Source organism: Ceratotherium simum, chromosome 2 (genome assembly GCF_057802395.1).
Source record: "Ceratotherium simum simum isolate JZ-2026a chromosome 2, ASM5780239v1, whole genome shotgun sequence".
Lineage (NCBI taxonomy): Eukaryota > Metazoa > Chordata > Mammalia > Perissodactyla > Rhinocerotidae > Ceratotherium > Ceratotherium simum.
This window is the reverse complement of record NC_141901.1, coordinates 16,179,706-16,204,833: the sequence shown is the minus strand read 5'-3', so window position 1 is coordinate 16,204,833 and position 25,128 is coordinate 16,179,706. Positions and strand designations below refer to the sequence as shown.

Here is a 25,128-nt window from a genome sequence, read left to right as displayed (position 1 = left end):
ATGATTCTCAAATAAAATAAAACTAGAATTTCTAAACCTAAAATCAGATGAAGTTTTACCTTTTTGCTAAATTGTCGTTCCTTTAAAATGACTCTGTGATATTCATTTCCTAAGAGTTCTATTGAGAGTTTCAGTGTACAGGAGTCTCCAATAAAAGCTTAGGTAGGGCATAGCATTCACAACTGCTGGGGCATATAAAATTTAGGAGAGAAAAATGCACACTGCCTTTTTTGGAGGAAAAAATTTAAATGTATACTCTGTCTCCCAAACTACTTACTCTTGATGAGAAAAAGCCCTCTTCTCTCTTTACAGCCTTAGGAGAAAGATAAAGCTGTGTGTTTCAATACGTATTTGAATATCTGTAAAGGTAAGCTGAAAGTTACATAAGCCTTACTCTTGAATGGACTACGCTAATAGGACAAACACAACAGAAAAGGAATACATTCTAACATTGTATTATCTATGAAACAATAATACTGATTACGGCCTAGAATCATAACAGTTGAAGAAACACTAAATTGGCCATAGGATATACTGAAGCAAAAACACTGGGGAGTTTAAATACTAGGAGCCAACTGTAAGATTTTATGTCATTATATAAATTTACTAACGGACAATGAAGTTGACAATTCAAACTGCTCTGGATACACACTGTACCACCAATTTTATTTGTACAAGAAATGACTGGTCCACTGGACTTATTGATATAACTCAGTAATAATTACTGCTATTTCTTAACAGACCAGTGATATTTCCCCCATAGTTTTAAAGTACAAAAACAGAATAGTTAAAAAAAAAAAAATCCCAAGTATAAATAATGCAACCTTTAATCTATTAAGGGTCACTAACTTGTTACCACTGATTATTATAAATGATTTAATTTATTTTAACTTAAAAAAAAGTAATTAAACTTTTTCTCTTCAGTTTTGGGCCAAAGAACACGCCTGGCAAAGCATAAAAAAGCAATAAAGCCACAAAGTTGTATGACTTTTCAGGGGAAAAAAAAAATCTCAGTTCAGAAAGGGAACAAATTTTGGAAGCTTGTCAAAATAAAGATGGAAGAAATTCCTTTAAAGAGAAACTATCAGTTAACTGATAGAATTTTGGTAGTAACAGTAACTTTAATATAATCTACTGGAATTATGACAGAGATGAGTAAAGACTTGTCATGCACAGAAGAGCTGATGACAAAAGGGGTATATTAAGGGGGCAGTAACCACATGTTTCTAAGACTAAGTCAGTGATGACAGCCGCCCTTCCACTCATTTGTTCCTCTAAAATTAAGCTGAAAACAACATAAGTAATTTACTTTCATGAAATCCACTAATGTTGACTTTGGAATCTTCATCTGGATTTGGGGGGGAAGGGAGGATTAAAACACACTTTACTTTTTACTAGTATTTATATTAATTTTGTTAGACAGTGAAATGCTAAATTTAATGCCAACCATATTCAAGGAAGTAAAATCCCTTACGGTTTTTGGGCTTATTTGGATGACTTAGGAACATAGGAAAGAAATTATACAAAGAAGTAAAAATGGGCATTGTGTACAGACCGTGATAGTCTGAAATGTCTAAGAAATATATTTTTTGTGTATGACCAAGTTTAGACCCAAAAAATCTTAAAAGCAGGTTTTCTATCATAGGATGGCATGAAATCCAATGTTCATCCTTTAAAACTGCTGGGAGAAATGGCTGCCAAGGTCTGTTTTATCAATGTAATGTGGAAGAGGAAGGATAATTTGTTCTATGCTCTCAAAAATATAGTTTCCCCAAGACAGACTTTTAATTTGATCAAATTCTGGCTAAAGTAAGTGAGCCCAGAAGAAAAACTATCCAATGGGGGTGTAGAGAGTCTCTGAAATAGCTTTGTCTTCTAATTTAGAGTAAGTAAAGGTTATTACTTCAATTACCCTACATGCTGAAGTTTAACAAGGCAAAACTTCAGTTGTTATGGTTGGAATATGGGCAAATGTATTCCATATCTGTTCTTTAAAACAAAATGCATCAGACCTCTTCAATAAATTTCCACCGGCTATATGGAAGTGTGTGGATGCTTTGTTAGGAAAGACATGCTCAGGATTTTAAAGCAGCAGCAACTTAAAAAGTCAGTAATAAAACTTTGGCTTAAAATTAAAAAGAAAGAAAAGAAAAAGTCAAACTGGTGCAAGTTGTCTCATGAAAGAGGTATTGTGGACTAAACCCTCATAAATGCTGTCCAATATTAGTTTCCCCTGTCTCCTTTCACTGTTATCACCTTCATTGCACAGGAGTTATATCATTCTTTTATGGTTAAGTTTCATAAATAATGAGAAAACTATATGTAACAAATACATCATATACCCCACCCACCCAGCAACCCTCCCCAAAATAAGAAAAGTTACATCAAATTAAAAAGTAGCTTCGTGAATGAAGGTACTGCTCTAAGGTGCACTTTCCCTGCAAGTGCAGCCAGTGCTTTTGCGCTGGGTATGAAGGAAAGGAAAAAATTCTCCACATAAACTGACAAAAAATTTAAAAACCAGTGTCCGGTTTCAACCAGTCAAAACCGGGCCAAGCGGAAGCCAAAGTATCTCGGTACTGTCCCATCAGAGGGTCCTTGCAATACCTGTTCTTCATCCTGATAGGTATCTGTGTCCTTGTGATTGTAAACAATCCCTAAGATACTATGTTTTTGTTCCTTAAAATGTCCTCTGATTGGCAAAACGAAGTAAATATTTGTTTTAAAAATAGAAAACGAAAATTAAACCAGAAGAAAAGAAAAGAAACACAGTGAGCTTGTTTGGAGTCCATAGGATCCGATCTGGAAGAGCTCGGAAAATGTGTTATGTGTCTTCTCCTGTTTTCGGTTGGAAAGGTACTAGAGGTTGCGTTGGTCGAGGAAAGAATTGTAGAGTAGAAAAACCAGGGATGTTAATCTAGATGTCAGAGGATTCAAGTGTTAGCTTCATCATCCGTGTCTTCTATCAATACCTTAGTGTCACGAGCCTTGGATCTAGCGGTAATAAGGGGAAAAAAGCACTTAGTCCATTACTAAAATAGAAACACATCCACAGTATTAGCTACATTTCCAATCTTACCACCATTAAAAATACATCCTAAACAGGCACTATATACTGCACCAGATGGACTATTCTTGGAGTTTCATATTGAATTTCAGGTATTATGGGAAAAACACTAAGAAACTAGATTGCAACCAGAGGAAGGTAACAAGAACAATGGCAGGTCATGTGCAACAGAGAGAGAGGTACTCTGGAATAAGAAGATCTGAGTTTGAGTACTGACTTTGATTTTATGACATATCTCTTTAACCTCTTTGAGTGCCAATTTTCATCTCCGTAAAGCAGGAATACTAATACCTATTTCACATAATACTACTTTCACCTCATGGAGGTAGTAGTGTGAATATCAAGTGAGAAAATGGATGTAAAAAGCATAGTAAAGCAGTAAAAATAAGGAATTAGGATAAGGATGATAGAAATAACGCTATTAGAGGTACATATGAAAAACCAGGAGAGTTAGCAGAAAACAAGACCTGAGAGGCTTGACAGTTGTCTTCAAAACAGTTGACAAATATGATGTAGAAGCAAAAATTAATTTAGAGAGCTCAACCAGGATCAACTGGTTGAAGTTACAGTGAAGCATATTTCAGCCCAACATAAGCTACCTACCATGATAACTACCCAACAATAAAATCAGGTGGCTTATATAGTTATAAACTTCATTATCACTGATGATTGTCAATCAGCATAAGATGACCATCTATTCAGCATGCTATAGAAGAGATTCCTGCACTGGATGAAAAATAGGATTAGATACTGTTAAAAGATATTGCAACTCATGAGCCTCAAAAGGTGAAAGCAGTACTTGGTTAAGTAGGTATTATTATTCCTATATGACAGAGGTGGAAATTCACATTCAAAAAGATTAAGGATGTGCTAAACGGTGCATGAGTCACGAAGTCAGTACTCAAATTCATATCTTCTTCTTTTAGATTCCCCGCTCTCTCCATTGCATACAACTTTCTCCATTGTTCTAAATGTCTTCCTCTGGTTGCAATCTAGTATCCCAGTGTTTTTCCACTGAACATCTGAAATTGAACATAATAATCTATTGCCAAAGAGCTTCTTTGTTTCTGAAGCAGAAATAGTGTATGTTTAGATTGCCCTCTGCTGGTAACTCACAAGGATTAGACTTTCAAATTTAGGAGCTCAATGAGACAACCACCTACAGCATTGTCTTCCAGCCTTTTGTGGCACTTACCTTGCTGACCCCACCAGCCCGGCACCCCCTACTCCTGCTTCTTCAAACGCTGCTTCCTTGCTACAGTCATGTGCCACATAACTACACCTTGGTCAACGATGGACCACATATACGACGGTGGTCCCCTAAGATTAGTACCATACAGCCTAGGTGTGTAGTAGGCTACATACCATCTGGGTTTGTGTTAGTTTACCCTGTGATGTTCGCACAGTGATGAAATAGCCTAATGACAGCTTCTCAGAACATATCCCTGTTGTTAAGCGACGTATGACTGTAACAGTATCATGCTTTGTTTTGATGTTCTTCCTACTGACCTCATCTCTCTGACCATTTCTTTCCCGCCCCTCTTGTTTATTCTTTTTTCTCTGGCCTGTGTTTGTTCCCTTAGACTCAGTTCCTTGCTCTCTGCTTTTCTTTTCTCTACCTTCTCCTCTTCAGAGCACTTCCAAATTCTCTCTAAAGCTTGGGCTATTTCCACTCTGCTCCCTTGTATCTATGGGTTACCATTACCACCTCCTATTTTTTTACTTCCTTTAAAACATCTCCTTACATTCTGTTTAGTAATACTGTAAGCATCCTAATCCAAGGCCTCAATGTCCCATACTTAAGAATACTGCAATGGCCTTCTGGCCTTCAGTTTTTCATTTCCCAATATATCTTGCACAGTGTCATTAAAACTTACGAAAATATGGGGCTGGACTGGTGGCACAAGTGGTTAAGTGTGTGCGCTCTGCTGCGGCGGCCGGGGGTTTGCCGGTTTGGATCCCAGGCATGCACCGACGCACTGCTTGTCAAACCATGCTGTGATGGTGTTCCATATAAAGTAGAGGAAGATGGGCATGGATGTTAGCCCAGGGCTAGTCTTCCTCAGCAAAAAAAAAAAAAAAAAAAAAGAGGAGGATTGGCAGATGTTAGCTCAGGGCCGATCTTCCTCACACACAAAAAAAACTTATGAAAATACTGCTTTCATAACGTCCTTATATGAAAAAATTCTCTGTGACTCCTTCCTGCCTACAAGAGCAAGCTTGCACTTTTCAGCCTTTTACAATCATATTTCATCTATTCAGCTAAATTTTCTTACTATAATTCTAGTCATATTGTTTTTCTTTCTGCCTCTCATTTCCATCTTTATGTCTTTACTGTGCTCTAAGCCTATTCAAACACTCCCTTATCCTTTAGAAAACTGCTCATGCTTGATTTAAAGCCTCCTCCTCCATTCCAAGCCACTGTGATGTCTACTGTCTCTAAACTTCAAATGCAGCCACAATATATCCTACTTTCATTGTTACTTTTAGGAACATAGAAAGTCAATGACTGATAAAAATACTGTTGTAGGTATTTAGTAAGAAAATAGAAATAATACCTTATATTTATTGAGCTCTTTCTGCGAGGAAACTGGTCTAAATAAATCCCATGTCGACACAAATTTAATCCACTTAATCACCCTATGAGCAGGGACCATATTTTCCCAATTTATAGATGAGGGATGATATAGAGAAATTAATAATTAGGCCAAGGTTACATAGATGGCAAACGGCAGAGCCAGGATTCCTAAAGTTTACAACTTGAAAATTATTTTTATATAAAACATACTGAAGAATCAAGCAAATTATTCTCCAACAAATTTTCCCCAGTGTACTTCTAATGCCAAATTAGTGGGCATTAATTAATTAATGCATTAATGACATTTTACTCAATGTGCTCATTAAGATATTCTATAGGTTGGATCAAATAAAACTGCTGTTATTGCTGTCTTCTGTAGGTGAAAAATGGTTGAATGCCAGCAATTTCATTTAGTTCAACCTGATAGCTTCTTAGCTTAAATGTTATTTAGTGCTAAAACCTGAAGGAAATTAGTCTCACTGAAGTGGAAGTCATACATACTGAGAAGCAAGGCGAGGCCGGCGCAAGGATATGCTCTGGCTATACTTCCATGGCCGGTTCTTCTGGCGGTTTCGTACCCCGTCATCCTGGTCCATCATCTGCTCTAGGAGTGTCTGATCATCTGCATTCAGAGGGGCCACAGAGATGTCCCGCACAGCACGGAATTCACCACAGTTATTCAGATGTTCATTCTCCAGGCGGAAGAAGTTCCACACAAATCGCCTTAGCAAAATGGGGTAGAGTAGGCAAATTACTTATAAAATTTGAACATATTTTGTAAACCTCTCAGTGTATCAAGTTTCCACTCACAGAAACAAAAACAAGGAATTAAGGGCTAGAATATTAAAATAAAATAGAAAAAGATGGCATGGTGAGGGGGAAAGGGAACAAAAATGGAGTAGGCAAAGGGAAGAGACTCATGGAATGCAGTTTCGGAGTACTCACTCTTTTACTTTATTGAATATATATTTATTGAGCGCCTACAATATGACAGGGAAAGGCACTGAATGAGACAGGCAAAGCCTCTGCCCTTATGGGGTGTAATTTCTAGTGGCAGAGAAAGATAATAAGCAAGTAAACAATCAGCTAATGGTAAGTTCTCTGAAGAAAATAAAGCAGGGCAAGGGAATAGAGCATGCTTCTCTGAAGAGACGGCATCTAGCAGAAACCTGAATGATACAAGGAAGTGAGTCATGTAAAATTCTGAAGAGAAGTGTCCTAGGCAGAGGAAATAGCAAGCATAAAAGGCCCTGAGTTGGAAAGGCTTTTGGTGTGTTGACACAACAGCAAGGAGGTCAGTGAGGCTAGAGTGGACCAGGGAGGTTAATATGGCAGGAGATGAAGATGGGGAGGCCTGACCCACAGAGGGCCTCATAAGCCACAGTAAAGAGTTCAGATTTTAACTGTGATGGAAAAGGTTCTGGGCAGGAGAATGATGTGATTTGTTTTAAAAAGATCATTCTATCTGCTGCACTGTGAACAGATCAAAGGGGGACAAGAACAGCTGAAGGAAGACCAATTAGAAGCTATTGCAAGTAGTCCAGGAAAGAGATGATGGAGATTACGATTAAGGTAGTAGTAAGAGAGGTGATGAGAAGCAGACAGACTAGGGATTTATTTATTAAGATGGAGCTGACAGGAATTACTGACATGGAATGTAAGTGGTCTCAGGTTTTTGGTTTCAGTGAATGGTGACACCATTTACTAGAGATTTGGGCTGTTCTATTAGGCTAGAGCCATTAGGTATCCAAGGGGAAAATTCAGTAGCTAGATGGACATGAGTCTGAAGTTCAAGGGAGAGTCTAGGGCTGGAGACAGTATAAGGACAGTATTTCAAGTCATAGGTTTAGGATTAATAAAAGTGGAGAAGAGAAGAGGGCAGAGGATTAACCCCTGGAGCTCTCCAACATTTATAATTTGGGAAAAAGAAGAAGAACCAGTAAAGGAATTGAGAAGGACTAACTAGTGAGACAGAAGAGTATAGTTTCTGAGAAATCAAGTGAAGAAAGTGCTTTGCTGAGAGGTACGGTAAGATAAGAACACAGAACCGACCACTGGATTTAGCAACATAGAAAGGCAGTATGATCTAAGAGCATAGATTCTGGGACACTGTCTAGATTCAAATCATGGCTCCACCACTTACTAGGTGTAATCACCTCGGATGAGTTACTTAACGTTTGCTTCAGTGTCATCAGTAAAATGGGACAGTAACAGTACCTATCTTATAAGATTGTTGTGAGGATTCAATAAGTTAATACATGTAAAGGGCTTAGAACAGTACCAGGTACACAGTAGGCAATACATAAATATTTGCTGCTGTTGTTATGATTATTAATAAAAGTGATTTAGTTTGAGTATTGGGAAAAAAGACTTGAGCTGAATTAAAGGAAGAAGGGGGGAGGAGTGAGAAAGTGGAGACAGCAAGTACAGATGTCTCTTGAAGAGTTTTGCTGTAAAGGAGAGCAGAAAAATGGGCAATAGTTGGAGCAGGAAAGTAGATTCAAAGGAGGCTTTTCGTTTTTGTTTTAAATGGATGATAGAATATCTGACTCTATTACTAAGGAAATAATTTTTTTAAAAATAAGCAAGAATAAAAAAGAAATTGAGCTTTTTTTTAATAGAAAAAATTTTTCTGAAAAATTTATAAAGCAGCATACACAAAAGAGAAAGAAGTGGGTGGGGGAGGTCCTGCTAGTGATGGAGAGTTGACAAATGGTTTGGAGAGAGCACTGACAGCAAGTACACTGTTTCTAGACCCAAGCTTTATCTTTCAGGTTTATCTTTATGTTTCCAGGTTCTATTTGATTTTTATCAGGCCATCTTGATAAATGTGCCTATGCTGACTCAGAGGAATGCTATCCACCTTTCCAAAAATATTTCATCTTCCTTCGTGAAAGATATTTTCACTGGGTAAAGAGTTCTAGGTAGGCAGTTATTTTCTTTCAGCACACTGAAGATATCATTGTAATGACTTCTGACTTTCATTGTTGCTGTTGACAAGAAAGCTGTCAATCTAACTGCCACTTCTTTGAAGATAATCTGCATTTTAATTCAAGATTAGATACGTCAAGTGTGCAAATCATAAGTGTGCAGCTTAATTATCATAAAGTGATCATATGTGTAATTACCACTCATAAATGAGAAATATTACCATCTGCCCAAAGCTGCCTTTATGGCTCCCTCCTATGTTATCTTCTACAGAGTTTACTGATTTACCTTTCATACTAGCTCTGCAATCCACCTGGAATTGATTTTGCATCAAGTACGCAATAGGAGTCGAGATTCATTTTTCTTCCCATTTTCTCCACTGTTATTTAGCTACCTTCTTCATACATCAGGTAGCGTCAATATACGTGTGGACATGTTTCTGGACTCCCTATTCTGTTTCAGTGGACTATTTCTCTATTCTTTCACCACCACCAGACATTGTCTTAATTATTGTAGCTATATAACAAGTCTTGATATTTGAGAGTGTAAGTCCTTTAACTTTGTTCTTTTCAGCATCGTCTTGGCTATTCTTGATCCTTACAGTTTCCATATAAATTATAGAACTGCCTTGTCAATTTTCACATACATACATCTTTCATTAAATTTATTCCTACGTATTTGATATACTGATGCTATTCAAAATGGTATGGTTTTTTAAAATGTCATTTTCTAGTTGTTTGTGACCTTTTTTTAAACAATAATTTATATTTATATTGACCTTGTATTCAGGGACACCGCTATATTCATTCTAATAGCTTATTTATAAATTTTTTGAATTATTTGCATACGCAGTCATGTCATTGGTGAATATTACAGTTTTATTTTTTCTTTTCCATTCCTTACACTCTTTTCCCCCTCCTTACACTAGCTATACTTACAGTATGACGTTAAATAGAAGTGGTGACAGCAGGCATACTTAACTTCTTTCCTGATCTCAAGGGAGAGCTTACACTGTTTTATCATTAAATATGATCTTATGTTTTGGTACATAATCTCTATTTTTTTCATGAACAGTTACTGACTTTTCACAATGGCATTTTCTACATATATTGAGGGTTTTTTCTTCCTTTATTCTATTAATGTGGTGAATTATACATATTGATTTTTAAATGTTAAATGATTTTTGAATATTAAATCTTACATTCCTAGAATGAATCTAATTTGGTTGTGATGTATTTATTATCCTTTTGAAATATTGCTGGATTCATTAGCTAATCTTTTGTTCACGATTTTTGCATCTGTATACACAAGACAAATTAGTCTTTCTTGGAATGTCCTTATAGGTTTAGATATCCAAGTCATGCTGACTGCACATAATGAACTGGGAAATGTTCCTTTTATTGCCTCTTTTCCCTGGAAGTCTTCTGTGTAAAACTTATAATATTTCCACCTTAGATATTTGGAAGAATTCCCTGGGCCTACAGTTTTCTTTGTGGGGAAGATTGTAATATGGATTTAATTTCTTTAATAGATATAAGCCTATGAGATTTTCTATATGTTCTTTAATAGTTTCAGTAAACTGTGCTCGTCCAGGAATTTGTCCATTTCATCTGAATTTTTAAATTTATTGGTCTAAAATTGCTCGAAATATCCTTACTCTTTTATAAAAAAATCTTTAGAATTTTTGATATTTGTAATTTGTGCCTTCTTTCCTTTTTTGCTTGATCAGTCCTGTTTAGACATCTTATCTATTTTATCAGTCTCTTTAAAGAACTAACTTCGGCTTTATTTTCTCTGCTGTATGTTTGTTTTCTATTCCATTAATTTCTGTTCTTTATATTTTCTTCCTTCTACTTTCTTTTTTTTAAGTGTTTATAAATAGTTCTTAATTACAGAACCATTTCTATATTCTTAATAAATTAGAAGTCTCCGAAAAAATTTGTTTTTTGTTGGTTTTTTTTGGTGAGGAAGATTGGCAACAGATGTTAGCTCAGGGCCAATCTTCCTCTCTTTGCTTGAGGAAGACTATTGCTGAGCTAACATCTGTGCCAATCCTTCTCTATTTTGTACATGAAATGTTGCCACACCATGGCTTGATGAGCGGTGTGTAGGTCCGTGCCAAGGATCTGAATCTGTGAACCCCAGGCCGCTGAAGCAGAGTGCGCAAACTTAACACTATACCACCGGGCCAGCCCTCTTTTGGGTTTGATTTGCTGTTTTTAAATTTTTCTAATTTCTTGAGCTGTATACTTTTCTAATGTATACATTTAGGGTTATACACTCCCCTCTAAGCATGGCTTTAGCTGCCTTTTTATATTTTCTTTTGTCACATTTTCAATTTCATTCTGCTCAAAATATTTTAAAATTTCCATTGCAATTTCTACTTTGACCCATGGGTTATTTAGACATGTACTGCTTAATTTCTAAATATTTGGGAATTTTCAGTTATCTTTTTGTGATTTTTAACCTTCTGAAATTTGTTGAGACTTCCTTTATGGCCCAGTATATGGTTAATTTTGCTAAATGTTCTACATGTATTTAAAAGAATATGTATTTAGTAGTTACTGTATGCAGTGCTCTACACGTGTCAATTAGGCCAAGTTCGTTAATTGACTACTTGTTTATTATTGAGAAAAGTATGTTAAAATCTTACTCTAAAATTGTAAATTCATCTACTACTTTTTACCAATGTCAACTTTCGCTTTACATATTTCAAGCTATGTTATTAGATACATACAAATCTGAATTGGTTATCACAACTGAATCTCAAAGTCTCTAGGTACAGCAAATTTCTTTAGTGCAAAATTGGCTTTAGTGCTCTGCTTATCTTGGGGTATCCGCTTTCACTTAGATTTTGGGCTATCTTGTCAGATCATGATGTTTTAAGGAAAACTTAAAAAACATTTATCTGCCATTTTTATTGTCTCCAGTGAGAAGGCTGGGCTGAATAATCCAGACTACCAAATTGCAAAAAATGACTCTCAAAAGATTTTAATTTTAATTTCTATTCTAAGACTTTTTACCTCCTAATTTTCACTAGTGACTCTTCCAATGGAGCCCAATTCTAAAAAAGCTTATAATAAGACATCATCAGGGGCTGGCCCCGCGGCTTAGCGGTTAAGGGCGTGCGCTCTGCTACTGGCTGGCGGCCCGGGTTCGGATCCCGGGCACGCACCAACGCACCGCGTGTCCGGCCATGCTGAGGCAGCATCCCACATACAGCAACTAGAAGGATGTGCAACTATGACATACAACTATCTACTGGGGCTTCAGGGAGAAGAAGAGAGAAAAAAGGAGGAGGATTGGCATGGATGTTAGCTCAGGGCTGATCTTCCTCACACACACACACACACAAAAGACATCATGAGTTGTTAAACTTTTTGAGAATTAATGTCTTAATCCTTCAAGTAGGATTTTCTAACTCTGAGGCTGATGAGAAGTTTGAGAAAAGTTGGAAAATCTAAGCTTTTCAAGTATAAGTTTTAAAACATTCTAATTTATAAATATCAGACATCTTTAGGTAAAAAGAATCTTTGATAAACTTTTTGGTAGTTTGCTTACCGGAAAACCTCAAGGGGAGCAAAGACAGTACAGATGATGTCCCCAGAATGAGCCAATGAAGTCATGGAGGTAATTGAGATTTGGATAGTCCAAGCAAAGCGTAGTATCACATCCTCTATAATGGCACAGTAGTAATAGGCCTGTGGAATAATAAGGAAATTGAGTACACTTATCATCATGTTTCTCACAAATAAGCACACTTATCACAGCAACAAAGACTCATACATGTCCCACCAACAAGCACAGGTTAAAGAGGAAAAAGAGTTTTATTTTCATTTTATTTTATATTTTAGAAAGATTTCACCAATTTCATTTTTTTCCTTAAATGATACAATATTTAAAATGAAGTTTTACTAAATCTCAGTAATCATTTAACAAATATATTTCATTCTCATATTGTATATCAGGCTCTCTTCTACCCCAGAAATACAAGCCAGATGAGATCCTTGATCTGACTGAGATTACATTCTAATATGTACGTGATATGCTAATGACTCAATAGCTAATATTAGAAAAGATTAGCATATTTATTAACTGTTATTTGCATTTTTATTCTCAAATTGCCTTAACCTGCATTTGAAGGAAGTTTTGCCTTGCTTTTTGATGTCAGTAAATGAAATTAAACTTGGATTTCACAAACATGGTTGAATTTAAGGAATGTTCCATTTTTACATGGGAAAGATGGCACTCAATGAATTCTTCCAGGTACTAGTACTCAGTATTTAGGAGTCCAGTTTCAGCTACCCAAAAGTCTTAAGTACATAAACTGCCAATAGACCAGAACCGTAATTCATGGATTTGCTTATTACTAATCTCTGAATAATTAGCTCTTTAAGTATGCGTACTTAAAGGTTGCGACATCTTATGGGAACTAGAACCGCTACATATTAAGCCAGAGCAGTTATTTTACTTTAAACAAAGGAATACTAGTCATATCATAATGAAGGCCATTAACAAAAAAACAGCAGTCCCTTTGCCACCTTCTCTTTCTATTCTCTAGAGACAACCATTTTCAAGACTTGTAGCTATTCCTCCTAGTATCTATCCTTCATATTTCTAAACAATGTGTGTATACTGCTATATCTTCATTAATCAGTTTTAGACATTATCATTGACTGATTATGATAGATTTTATGAAGATTTTAACACATTAACATACCTCCCCGTTCCCTCCCCCATCCATCCAATATAGTGATAATGCAATTTTTGGATAAATCCACATTGAGTGAACTCATTATCAGGCCTCAGCAAAGAAATGCAATTTCATGTGTCTTTAAGAGTCAGTCTTGGGGCCGGCCCCGTGGCTTAGCAGTTAAGTGCACGTGCTCCGTTACTGGTGGCCTGGGTTCGGATCCCAGGTGCGCACCGACGCACTGCTTCTCTGGCCATGCTGAGGCCGTGTCCCACATACAGCAACTAGAAGGATGTGCAACTATGACGTACAACTATCTACTGGGGCTTTGGGGGGGTGGGGGGAGGAGGAGGATTGGCAATAGATGTTAGCTCAGAGCCGGTCTTCCTCAGCAAAAAGGGGAGGATTAGCATGGATGTTAGCTCAGGGCTGATCTTCCTTACAAAAAAAAAAAAAGAGTCAGTCTTAAGTTGATCCAGGATGACTACATGGGAGCTGATGTTACCAAAAATATGAAAGTCTTTTGGGAGGAATACACTTAACTTGAGGTCAAGAGACAGATAAAAGTTAAATTTTAATATGGAGATAACAAAAATACTTCCTGGACCGAGGTGTGGTGCTCAATGTTATGCATTATTAATCCATACTAACTGATTTTCAGTTTCATATAGCTGTGTTCTTAATTTTTAAGTGAAGCTCCACTGGACTCCACAAATAATTTCTTTCCTTTTCATGTGGAATGAATTTTATTCCAATACTTGCCTTTTTAAAATTGAAAGGAATGTGGTGATCCAGCAGAACATTTTTCTTATAAATTTGCAAATTGTAGGAAAGCATATACTTTATTTTCTAGGGTCATGAAAATATATAATAATAAAGAAACTGATTGAAATATTCTATTCACTAATCTCAGGGCCGGCCCTGTGGCTTGGTGGTTAAGTGCGCGCGCTGCGATGCTGGTGGCCCGGGTTCGGATCCCGGGTGCGCATCGAGGCACCACTTCTCCGTTCATCCTGGGGCCGAGTCCCACATACAGCAACTAGAAGGATGTGCAGCTACGACACACAACTATCCGCTGGGGCTTTGGGGGGAAAAAATAAAATAAATAAAATCTTTAAAAAAAAAAAAAAAAAAAAAAAAACTAATCTCATTACATAGAAACCAATAAGTTAGAACTATCAGAAAGGAGAAATGGATTAACATTTATATAAAGATACAGACAGTGCATCTAAGCAATCAGCATAACAAGAAATAAATGTATTATATCTCTCAGTAAGGCAAGAATGGTATAAAGAGCAATAAGGCACATACATTTGGTGAGCACAAAAGGACCATCTTTACCTGAGTTCATGTCTGCTCTCTGAATTGTGCTCACCATTACTGATTTTCTTTTCAAACAAGATTTATAAAGATATGTCTAGTGTCTTGGTCATACAACCAAAATTTGCACATTGGGATTATGTTACAGCTTATGTAAAAAAAAGATCACTGTCAGGGCTGGCCCGGTGGCGCAAGCAGTTAAGTGCGCGCGCTCTGCTGCGGTGGCCCGGGGTTCGCCAGTTCTGATCCCGGGCGCACACTGATGCACTGCTTGGCAAGCCATGCTGTGGTGGCGTCGCATATAAAGTGGAGAAAGATGGGCACGGATGTTAGCCCAGGGCCAGTCTTCCTCAGCAAAAAAAGAGGATTGGCAGATGTTAGCACAGGGCTGATCTCCTCACCAAAAACAAACAAACAAAAAAAACAAACAAAAAAAGATCACTGTCAATGATACCCCCTTTTCTGCTTTCATTTGCTTATCTGGTCACTCTACATATCATTCTTGATATCCACTCTCCTATAATTTATCTTCCATTCTCACACTTGCAAACAGCCTGCCATACTCACCACTTGAATATTACATAATCATACATTTTTCAAAGTACAATTTTGAGGTACTCGTGACATTTTGACATAGTATAAAATATTAGTGACCCAATCTATACTCCTCTCCCTATCATAGAATTTTAGAACTTGGAAAGGATCAAGAGGTAATCTAGCATAACCCCCTACCTTATAGAAGAGAATATATGAATATACTGAAGTCTGGTTGCCCAAGTTACAAAGCTAGTTAGTGAGGGAACTGGGATTATAATTCACTTATCAGGAGTTTCAGTTCATTGTTTAATTTCTTTCAGTATCTGAGTAAAGATACTCCTGATCTTCTGACTTTTAAATTCAGCCTCTCTCGTCCTTTTATTCATATATAGATAAATCCTAAAATAATTCCTAAGGAATTATCCACATATTTTCAGCTTGAATTGGCACTTCAAACAAAAACTGGTTGAAATAAATGAAAGGAGAAGTATTTCTGATGCACCCAAGCAGAGTTAGGTGCTCCCTTTTCTTTGTGCTTTCATAGCACTGCTCAGTCAAGTGCTTATTCATTCATTCCACAAACATCAAATCTACTATATGCCAGGCACTATGCTGGGCTGTGAGGGATATGGATACCGAACCACATAATTAAAATACAATGTGATAATTGCTATAATGGAAGTTTGGGATTAGGACAAATGGCTAAATATGCTTGAAGAAATAAAGAAAGGCTTCTGAGAGAAAGGAACACTTAAACTGACTTTTAAAAAGAAGCAACAGGAGTTTGCAAGGCAGACAAAAGGGAGAGAGGGCACCTGAGATGAAGAGAATTGCATATTGAAAAATAAATCATAAATTATAATAAGTTATTTATTCCTCTATTCTAATCTTTAACACGTCGTATTGTAATCTGTTTACTTATCTGTTTAGAATATAGTTCATGGTCTCTCTGAGAACCAGAATTTTACTTTGTTTCCATTTTCTGTAGTGCCTAGCATATAATAAACACATGACACACTTTTGCTGACTGAATGAATTAATATTTTTTGGTAATTAGTTATTTTTTCTAATTATAATATTAGGTTGGGATTGGGTATGTGTATTGTAATAGGATTTACCTGTAATAGGATTTACTCAAGGTACACTTGAGTTTTTTTTTCTTTAACAAACACAAACACTTTGTACATACTTTTTGGGGGTATACAATCTCTTCCCGGAGGAAGGTGTTTTCTCCAGCATTCTTATCAAAGAGACCCCAGTCCATCTTCAGATCCCAGATGAGAGTATAGCAGGAGCTGATGATGCAGAAGACAATCCACAGGTAAAAGAACACCATGGTGTCTGAGTGATTCCATTCTGAAGAAAGAAAAGGGAAAGGGAAAAGAGAAAATTACTAGATTTAAGTAAAATGCTTCATTAAATAAAACTAATTAAAAAACAGATTCTTTATACACCTCCATAAAAAAAGATTTTAAACAAATCTCCCTAGTAGGATTATTGTCTAACAAAGTTTAAATAATAAATCTGATTCTCCTTCCAAAGTAATCATTAAACATTGAATACATAAAATCGGTACAAATGTGCATTTGGAGTCTTGGAGGCTCTATGCTGAACAAATAAAAATCCAAATAATTGCAATGGAAGTTTTGAATATTACAAAATGATGTCATTTTAAATTTTGCCATCAGGTGGCAGCTTAGGGTCAAAGATGAAAAAAAATGTATGAAACACCACTAACAAGGAATGTGCTGCATTCGTTTCAAGAAATTCTTGGATTGTTTTTACTTTAGAACATTTCCTGCATACACTAAGATCTTGTCAATACTTATTGTGAAGGCAACCAGATAATTTGAATTCTAGATAAAACACCAGAGAGCAACAGACAGAGGAGGAATTATTTTTAAGGATATATATAAAAGCAAATTTCTCTCAAATCACAAACCAAAGCATGATATTTTTGCTTCTTTTAGAGGTTGTTTATTGATACAAAGGCCTAATCCGACTTTATGCTGGGAATAATTTAAAGTAACTTTTAGCTTTATGTTGAGAACACTATAACGTGCACTAAATCAGAATAATAAAAAAATTTGCAAATGTAGTTACACAATTTAGTCTTTTTCACTCTTAAGTGCTTCATATATTCTCTAATGAAATTCTTTTTTGGTAAGTTTGAAAGTCATCAAGATGTTATTTGTGTTCTCTAGGTACAGAATATAGGTTTATAACTACTAATACGGTCCTGAATCATCAGGAAAAAATGGTACAAAACATCTAATTCAAAAAACGTTTGACTTTTGGTTAGTTTCCCAAAGGCACAGAGAGTAAAGAATGTATCATGTATTATCCATAATCCTTCCTATTAAAATAAACACGTGTTTATTAAGCATTTTTAGGTATTAAAGTGTTAAGTACCGTATGAGTCAAAGGCACCCTTTAGAAATGTATAATCTAGTAAGTGAAACAGCCATTTGTTCTTGATAAATTCGAGCTCAAAATAAAGTATAAACAAACTACTACAAGAACACCAAGGAGAATGGGAATGTTTCCAACAGTAGGAAATAAGAGGAAGTAGCATTTGAGTTATTTCTAGAAGGATAAATAAATAGCTTTGCAAAATCAGGCAGATGAGGCAAGGCCATTCAAGGCTGAAGGAAGATAATGAAAAGGTATGGGAGTGGGAAAGTGCAAGGTGTGTTTGAGAAGCTACAAGTAATCTAAATCTAGTGTGGGTGAAATATAGATGATGTAAAGATTTATGATGATTTAAAATGAGGCTTTTGTGCTCGCTTCGGCAGCACATATACTAAAATTGGAACGATTCAGAGAAGATTAGCATGGCCCCTGCGCAAGGATGACACGCAAATTCGTGAAGCGTTCCATATTTTTTAGTATTTTGGTGGTGAACGTGATGTAATCTATGCAGAAATAGAAGTATAATGATGTACACCTGAAATTTTTACAATGTTATAAACCAATGTTACTGCAATAAACAAAAAATTTAAAAAAATAAAATAAAATAAAATAAAATGAGGCTTTTGATGATTTGAAAAAGACATTTTGAGTCTAGCTGTGGAATGCCTTCTTGGGTCTTAGGATCAGATCTGTATTTTAGGAAAATAACTGGTCTGGTTGGCAGGTTGCTTGCATCAGAATTACTTAGTAGGTTAAAAAAATACAGATATATCAGAGTTACAGTGTTGTATCAGTGTCACTTCGAACAAGCTCATGAGAGCTGATAAATGTTCAGAAACTTTATAAGCTGGTTGTAAACACAGTCATTATTAAAAATTAAATTACATAAATTTACAATTAGTTATATTAAAAACAAAGGTAACAAAATCTCAAAATTCATGACTTCTCAATTATTTTACTAAATTTTGCCATTATCTCTTCTTTCAGGTTATTTATGTTTATCGTATCTGTATGATGGAAATACTATATAATGTTGTGCTACTGTACATCTTTTCCCAATACTCAATGTTATTATTTTAGTAGCCTGAACTTGGCTGGGTGGAAGTATTTACACCACGGAAATCAGCAAACACTGCAAATCAGTGCCTCCTAACCGCACCCCCCCGAGCTTGTTTATTAAACACACCAGCACACCACTGTCCAGCCTCTTCTCTTGGAAAGTCAGTGGCAGGGAAGAGAAACTAATATTTTTTAAATGGTCCAAAAGTGATTCTACTGAACAATCAAGCTTGGATATAAACACATTTTCAAGTTTAAACTATTTCCACAAAAACTTTTCTTCATCAAAAGCAAACTGAGTTGAATATTTATACTAAAACATTGTGCCATTTGAGTTACCAATTTAAAAGGTCTAACAAAATACGTATTATCTAGGTTTAGTTGGATGTGTTCTGATGTATCTGTTTATTTCATTCTATAGACAGATACAGGGTCTAGCTGAGTAATACTGTTCATTGTGCCAGGTGCTTTACATATATTTTCTCATTTAGTTTTTGCAACAATAAACAATCATTTTGTTTGCTAGTGAGAGTAACCAAATGAGAATAGAGTAATATTACATTTAGCAGGAGGCTACAAAATAAACTCAAGTGACTATAGGAAATATCAAGTCTTACTAGTGAAAGCTGATTTTCTTTCCTAATTATTGAAGAAATCACGGAATTCAAATTATTATATAAAAGAAGGCTGTGGGGGGAAAAGTAAAAAAAAAAAAAAAAAAAGGAGCTATAAGCCAATTTTCTTTTATTTTTTCTAGATTTTAAATACAAGTGCTATCCTTAGAACATAAATCTTAAAATGGTACAACGGGTCAAGTGCCTTCCTCCTTTCTAAGCCCTTAGTATGTCTATGAAATTTCTATGAAGCAAGCATACATGAGGACTGACTGACTTTTAAAAAACCAAATATCCAAATATTTTAACAGAATATTTTGGAATAAGAAATGTTTTATTGGGGGTCGGCCCAGTGGCGTAGTGGTTAAGTTCATGCGCTCCACTTCTGCGGCCCGGGGTTCAGAGGTTCGGATCCCAGGCACAGACCTACGCACTGCTCATCAAGCCACGCTGTGGCGGCAATCCCACATACAAAATAGAGGAAGATGGGCACAGATGTTCGCTCAGGGCCAATCTTCCTCACGAAAAAAAGAAAAAAAAAAGAAAAGTTTTATCTTATGGACTTCTTCAAACAATGATTAGTGTACATCTGGTCTACATATGCTACATTTTGGTCTCTTTTTAATTATTACCCTTATTTGATCCTTCCCATTCCCAAATGAGGAGTGATTCTCCCTGAACTCATCTGCTTTCATCAGTATTCAGGGGAAGTACTGGAAAGATATCATCACTTTAGGCAAGCAATTACATCTAATTCTCTCTTGGCTAACTGGTAGCCCACTTTAGTGATGTTCGGAATTACAGAAAATCAAGTCATTGCTATTCTACCCTAAGAGTCTATCTATTACACACCTGCCACATTAGACGCATAATTCATACTGGACATATTTATGGTAATGATATCTACTGAATCTAAAACAAATAAAAATAAGCTTCTTAGAGTTTTGTACCCATAGCCATTGTCAGAAGGATAAAGAAAAATAACATGTCAGGAAAAGTGCTAAGAGAGAAATGAGAAAAAGTACACATGGAAATCATTCTAAATCATATTCCAGGGAGGATATTTTAAAAATGAAAAAAGTGGCACCATGTGAAGAGAAAGTGAATGGTCTTCTTTTCAACTAAATATTTCTGCTCTGGTAATAGTTCACTAGCGTTTAACCTGAAATTAAATAAGAAAACAAATAAAATAGACTGGACATCTTTTCAAAGCCTAAACCTATATCAGTAAGCTGAGTTATGAATGAGTTTGGCATCTAGCAAATCCTAGTTCTATTCCTACAACCCAAAAAAATCAAACCACTGAATTATGAGCTTAATATGGCTCTGTGAAAAATTAATGGATATGGACACTTCCCTGATCTTTAATGTGCTTTAGTTAATATGTGAGGTCACATATATTACACCTCCTCAGGTGATTATCATATTTATCCTCAGGGCAGCCAAGACAGACATAATTATTCCCATTTTACAGTTAAGGAAGCTGAAGTTCAGAGAGACAGTAAGTGCAAAGATAACTGGATTTGAAGTTAGAAGATCTGTGTTTGAATCTAGACTCTGACTCTTTCCAACTTTGTTTTTTTTTTTATTTTTTATTTTTTAAAGATTTTATTTATTCATTTTTTTCCCCCCAAAGCCCCAGTAGATAGTTGTATGTCATAGGTTCACATCCTTCTAGTTGCTGTACGTGGGACTCGGCCTCGCGTTGGACGGAGAAGTGGTGCCTCGGGGCGCGCCCGGGATCCGAACCCGGGCCGCCAGCATCAGAGCGCGCGCACTTAACCGCTAAGCCACGGAGCCGGCCCACCAACTTTGTGATTAGAGAAAATTCACAACTTTAAAATGATGGAGACGAAAATGGAAATAATTAGGCCTATGGATAAATGAGGAAATTAGAAATAGGAATGTATCCCAAGAACTATTTGTACTAGACAGTGATGTTTCTCTAAGTCCATCTCACCTCAAAAAGGAAAAAACAGTTCTGCAAAACTATGAAGTAACATTAAAAACATTTCTAAGCTATGTATAAAATAGAATTTTAAAACTATACACATATTATTATTTCATACTCTAAAGAAAACTATGTTTATATAAAAGACAGACGTGGCTATCCCTGATGAAGGAAGTATAATTATTAGGGGACTCACTTTTAATTGTATGTATTTCTGTGTTACTTGAATTTCACTTATACAGTGATATATACATATCTAAGTTTTACTTGTATAATTAAAAATAAAAGAAAAAGACAAGAAAAAAGATACAAAAATTCGCAATGAAATATTAGCAAACCAAATTCAACAATACATTAAAAGGATACACCATGATCAAGTGGGATTTATTGCAGGGATGCAAAGATTGCTCTACATCCACAAATCAAGCATGATACACCACATTAACAAAATGAAGGATAAAAATCATATGATGATCTCAATAGATGCAGAAAAAGCATTTGACCAAATCCAACATCCATTAATGACAAAAACTCTCAACCAAGTGGGTATGGAGGGAACATACCTCAACATAATAAAGGCCATATATGATAAGCCCACAGCTGACATCATATTCAACAGTGAAAAGCTGAAAGCTTTTCCACTAAGATCAGGAACAAGACAAGAATATCCACTCTTACCACTTTTATTCAACAGAGTATTGGAAGTCCTAGCCAGAGCAATTAGGCAAGAAAAAGAAATAAAAGGCATCCAAATTGGAAAAGAAGAAGTAAAATTGTCAGTATTTGCAGATGACATACTATAAATAGAAAATCCTAAAGACTCCACTAAAAAACTATTACAACTAATAAATGGATTTAGCAGAGTTGCAGCATACAAAATCAATATACAGAAATCTGTTGCATTTCTATATGCTAATAATGAACTATCAAAAAGAGAAATTAAGAAAACAATCTCATTTACAATTACATCAAAAAGAATAAAATACCTAAGAATATATTTAACCAAGGAGGTGAAAGACCTGTACACTGAAAACTACAAGACACTGATGAAAGAAACTGAAAAACACACAAATAAATGGAAAGATATCCCATGTTCACGGGAAGATGTCCCATGCCCAGATTTAATATTGTTAAAATGTCCCTACTACCCAAAACAATCTACAGATTCAATGCAGTCCCTATTAAAATTCCAGTGGCATTTTTCACAGAGTTAGAACAATTATAAAATTTGTACAGACCCACAAAAGACTCCAAATAGCCAAAGCAATCTTGAGAAAAAAGAACAAAGCTGGAGACATCATGCTCCCTGATTTAAAACTATATTACAAAGCTTTGGTATTGGCATAAAAACAGACACATAGATCAATGGAACAGAATAGAGAGCCCAGAAATAAACCCATGCATATATGGTCAATTAATTTACAATAAAGGAGCCAAGAATATACAATGGAGAAAGGATAGTCTCTTCAATAAACAGTGGTGGGAAAACTGGACAGCAACATGCAAAAGAATGAAACTGGAACACTATCTTACACCATATACAAAAATTAACTCAAAATGGATTAAACACTTGAACATAAGACCTGAACCGATAAAATTTCTAGAAGAAAACACAGGTGGTAAGCCTCCTTGAAATTGGTCTTGGAGATGAATTTTTGGATTTGACACCAAAAACCAAGGCAACAAAAGCAAAATAAACAAATGGGATTACACCAAACTAAAAAGCTTCTGTACAGCAAAGGAAACCATCAACAAAATGAAAAGGCAACCTACTGAATGGGAGAAAATATCTGTAAATCATATATCTGATAAAGGGTTAATATCCAAAATACATAAAGAAATCATACAACTCAATTGCAAAAAAACAGTCCAATTAAAAATGGGCAGAGGATCTGAGTAGATATTTTTCCAAAGAAGACATACAGATGGCCAACAGACACATGAAAAGATTCTCAACATCACTAACCATCAGGAAAATGCAAAATAAAACCACAATGAGATATCACCTCACACCTGTTAGAATGGCTATTATCAAAAAGACAAGAAATAACCAGTGTTGGTGAGGATGTGGAGAAAAGGAAACCTTGTGTACTGTTGGTGAGAATGTAAACTGGTGCAGCCACTACAGAAAACAATATGGAGGTTCCTGAAAATATTTAAAAAAAGAACTACTATATGATCCAGCAATTCCTCTTCTGCGTATTTATTTGAAGATAATGAAAACACTAACTCAAAAAGATATATGTACCCCCATGTTCACTGCAGCATTATTTACAATAGCCAAGATATGGAAACAACCTAAGCGCCCAGTGATGGACGAATGGATAAAGGAAATGTGATATATACGTGTGTGTGTGTGTGTATGTATATATATATATATATATATATATATATATATATATATATATATATATATATATATTTCCCAATGGAATATTATTCAGCCATAAAAAAGAATGAAATCTTACCATCTGCGATAACATGGATGGACCTTGAGGGCATTATGTTAAGTGAAATAAATCAGAGAGAGAAAGACAAATACCGTATGATCTCACTTACATGTGGAAACTAAAACAAAACAAAACAAAACCAAGCTCATAGATTCAGAGAACAGATTGGTGGTTGCCAGAGGCAGAGGGTGGGGGAGTAGGCAAAATGAGTGAAGGGATTCAAAAGGTACGAACTTCCTGTTATAAAATAAATACATCATGGAGATGTAACATACAACATGGAGACTATAGTTAATAATAATGTATTGCATATTTGAAAGTTGCTAAGAGAGTAAATCTTAAAAGTCCTCATCACAAGAAAAAAAATTCTCTAACCATGGATGGTGACGGATGGTAACTAGACTTACTGTGGTGATCATTTCACAACATATACAAATATCAAATCATTATGTTGTACACCTGAATTTAATATAATGTTGTATGTCAATAATATCTCAATTAAAAAAGACAAAGAAAAAGACAGGAAGAAAATGGGCTAAGGAAAATAGTTGCTATTAGGGTGGTGATTTTATAAATGATTTAAACAAGCTTTTAATATTGCTATATTGTTTTTATAATTATAAAGAGAACAGATCAGTGGTTACCAGAGGGGAAGGGAGTTGGGGCGTGGCCAAAAGGGGTAAAGGGGCACATATATACGGTGACAGATAAAAATTAGACTATTGGTAATAAGCATGATGCAGTCTATACAGAAACTGATAAATAATAATGTACACCTGAAATTTCACAACGTTATAAACCATTATGACCTCGGTAAAATAATAATAATAATAAAAAGAAAAATAGTAAACAGGAATTCATTTATTCATTCAACAAACGTTTACTGAGTGTCTACTATAAGCTGCATTATTTATTATATAGTTATAATACTTAAGATTAACTCCAAAGAAAAATCTGCTTACTTCTATATTCAACAGACACATGTTGAACGTCTGTTAGGTAACCAGCTATATTTTAGAGAATGGGGATGTAGTGAAGAACTATTAGGGGCTAAGTGTAAAAGAAGAGAGATATAAAGTAAACAAAAACAAAATGTGTAAGTGCAATTGTAGACCTGTGCATAGAGGAGGAATCAATAAGCCAGGCTTTCAGAAGGGGGAAGAGCCAGGAAAGGCTTTGTGGAGGAGGTGCTACTTGAACTGAGTCTTGAAAGGACTTGGTTATGAGTTAAACAGGTTTATGAGGCAGAAAGAGCCATGTCAAATAGAGTAGACACCATTCATTCATTCATTCAATGAGTACCTACTATATGCCAGATACTATTCTAGGTACCAGGCACACAGTAGTGAATCTTATTCATTAATGGGCAAATTTCCTGCTGCAATGAAGCTTCCTACTTAGTAAGGGTAGATAATAATCAGATATACAAATAAACAAGAGGATTTCAGACAGTGAAAAGCACCATAAAGAAAACAGAACAGGGTGACATGACTGAGACTGGCAGAATTCCTCTAGATAG

General features: G+C 35.6%; 1 protein-coding gene and 1 non-coding gene across 2 annotated transcripts in view; one reads left to right on the top strand and one right to left on the bottom strand.

Moving 5' to 3' along the window:
- Window positions 1-2,352: 2,352 nt before the first annotated feature.
- The window catches only part of XPR1 (xenotropic and polytropic retrovirus receptor 1), a 208,956-nt gene continuing 186,180 nt past the window's right edge, over window positions 2,353-25,128 (bottom strand). The window contains exons 12-15 of the mRNA XM_004424971.2: window positions 16,313-16,479; window positions 12,135-12,274; window positions 6,147-6,368; window positions 2,353-2,994 (exon numbers count right to left, since the gene is read on the bottom strand). Of these exons, the coding sequence (XP_004425028.2) occupies window positions 2,934-2,994; window positions 6,147-6,368; window positions 12,135-12,274; window positions 16,313-16,479 (590 nt within the window). The 3' untranslated portion in view covers window positions 2,353-2,933. The remainder of the gene's footprint in view (window positions 2,995-6,146; window positions 6,369-12,134; window positions 12,275-16,312; window positions 16,480-25,128) is intronic.
- On the top strand, window positions 17,903-18,009 carry LOC147917761 (U6 spliceosomal RNA). Its single transcript, XR_015549317.1, has one exon. It is a non-coding gene; the product is annotated as a U6 spliceosomal RNA (small nuclear RNA).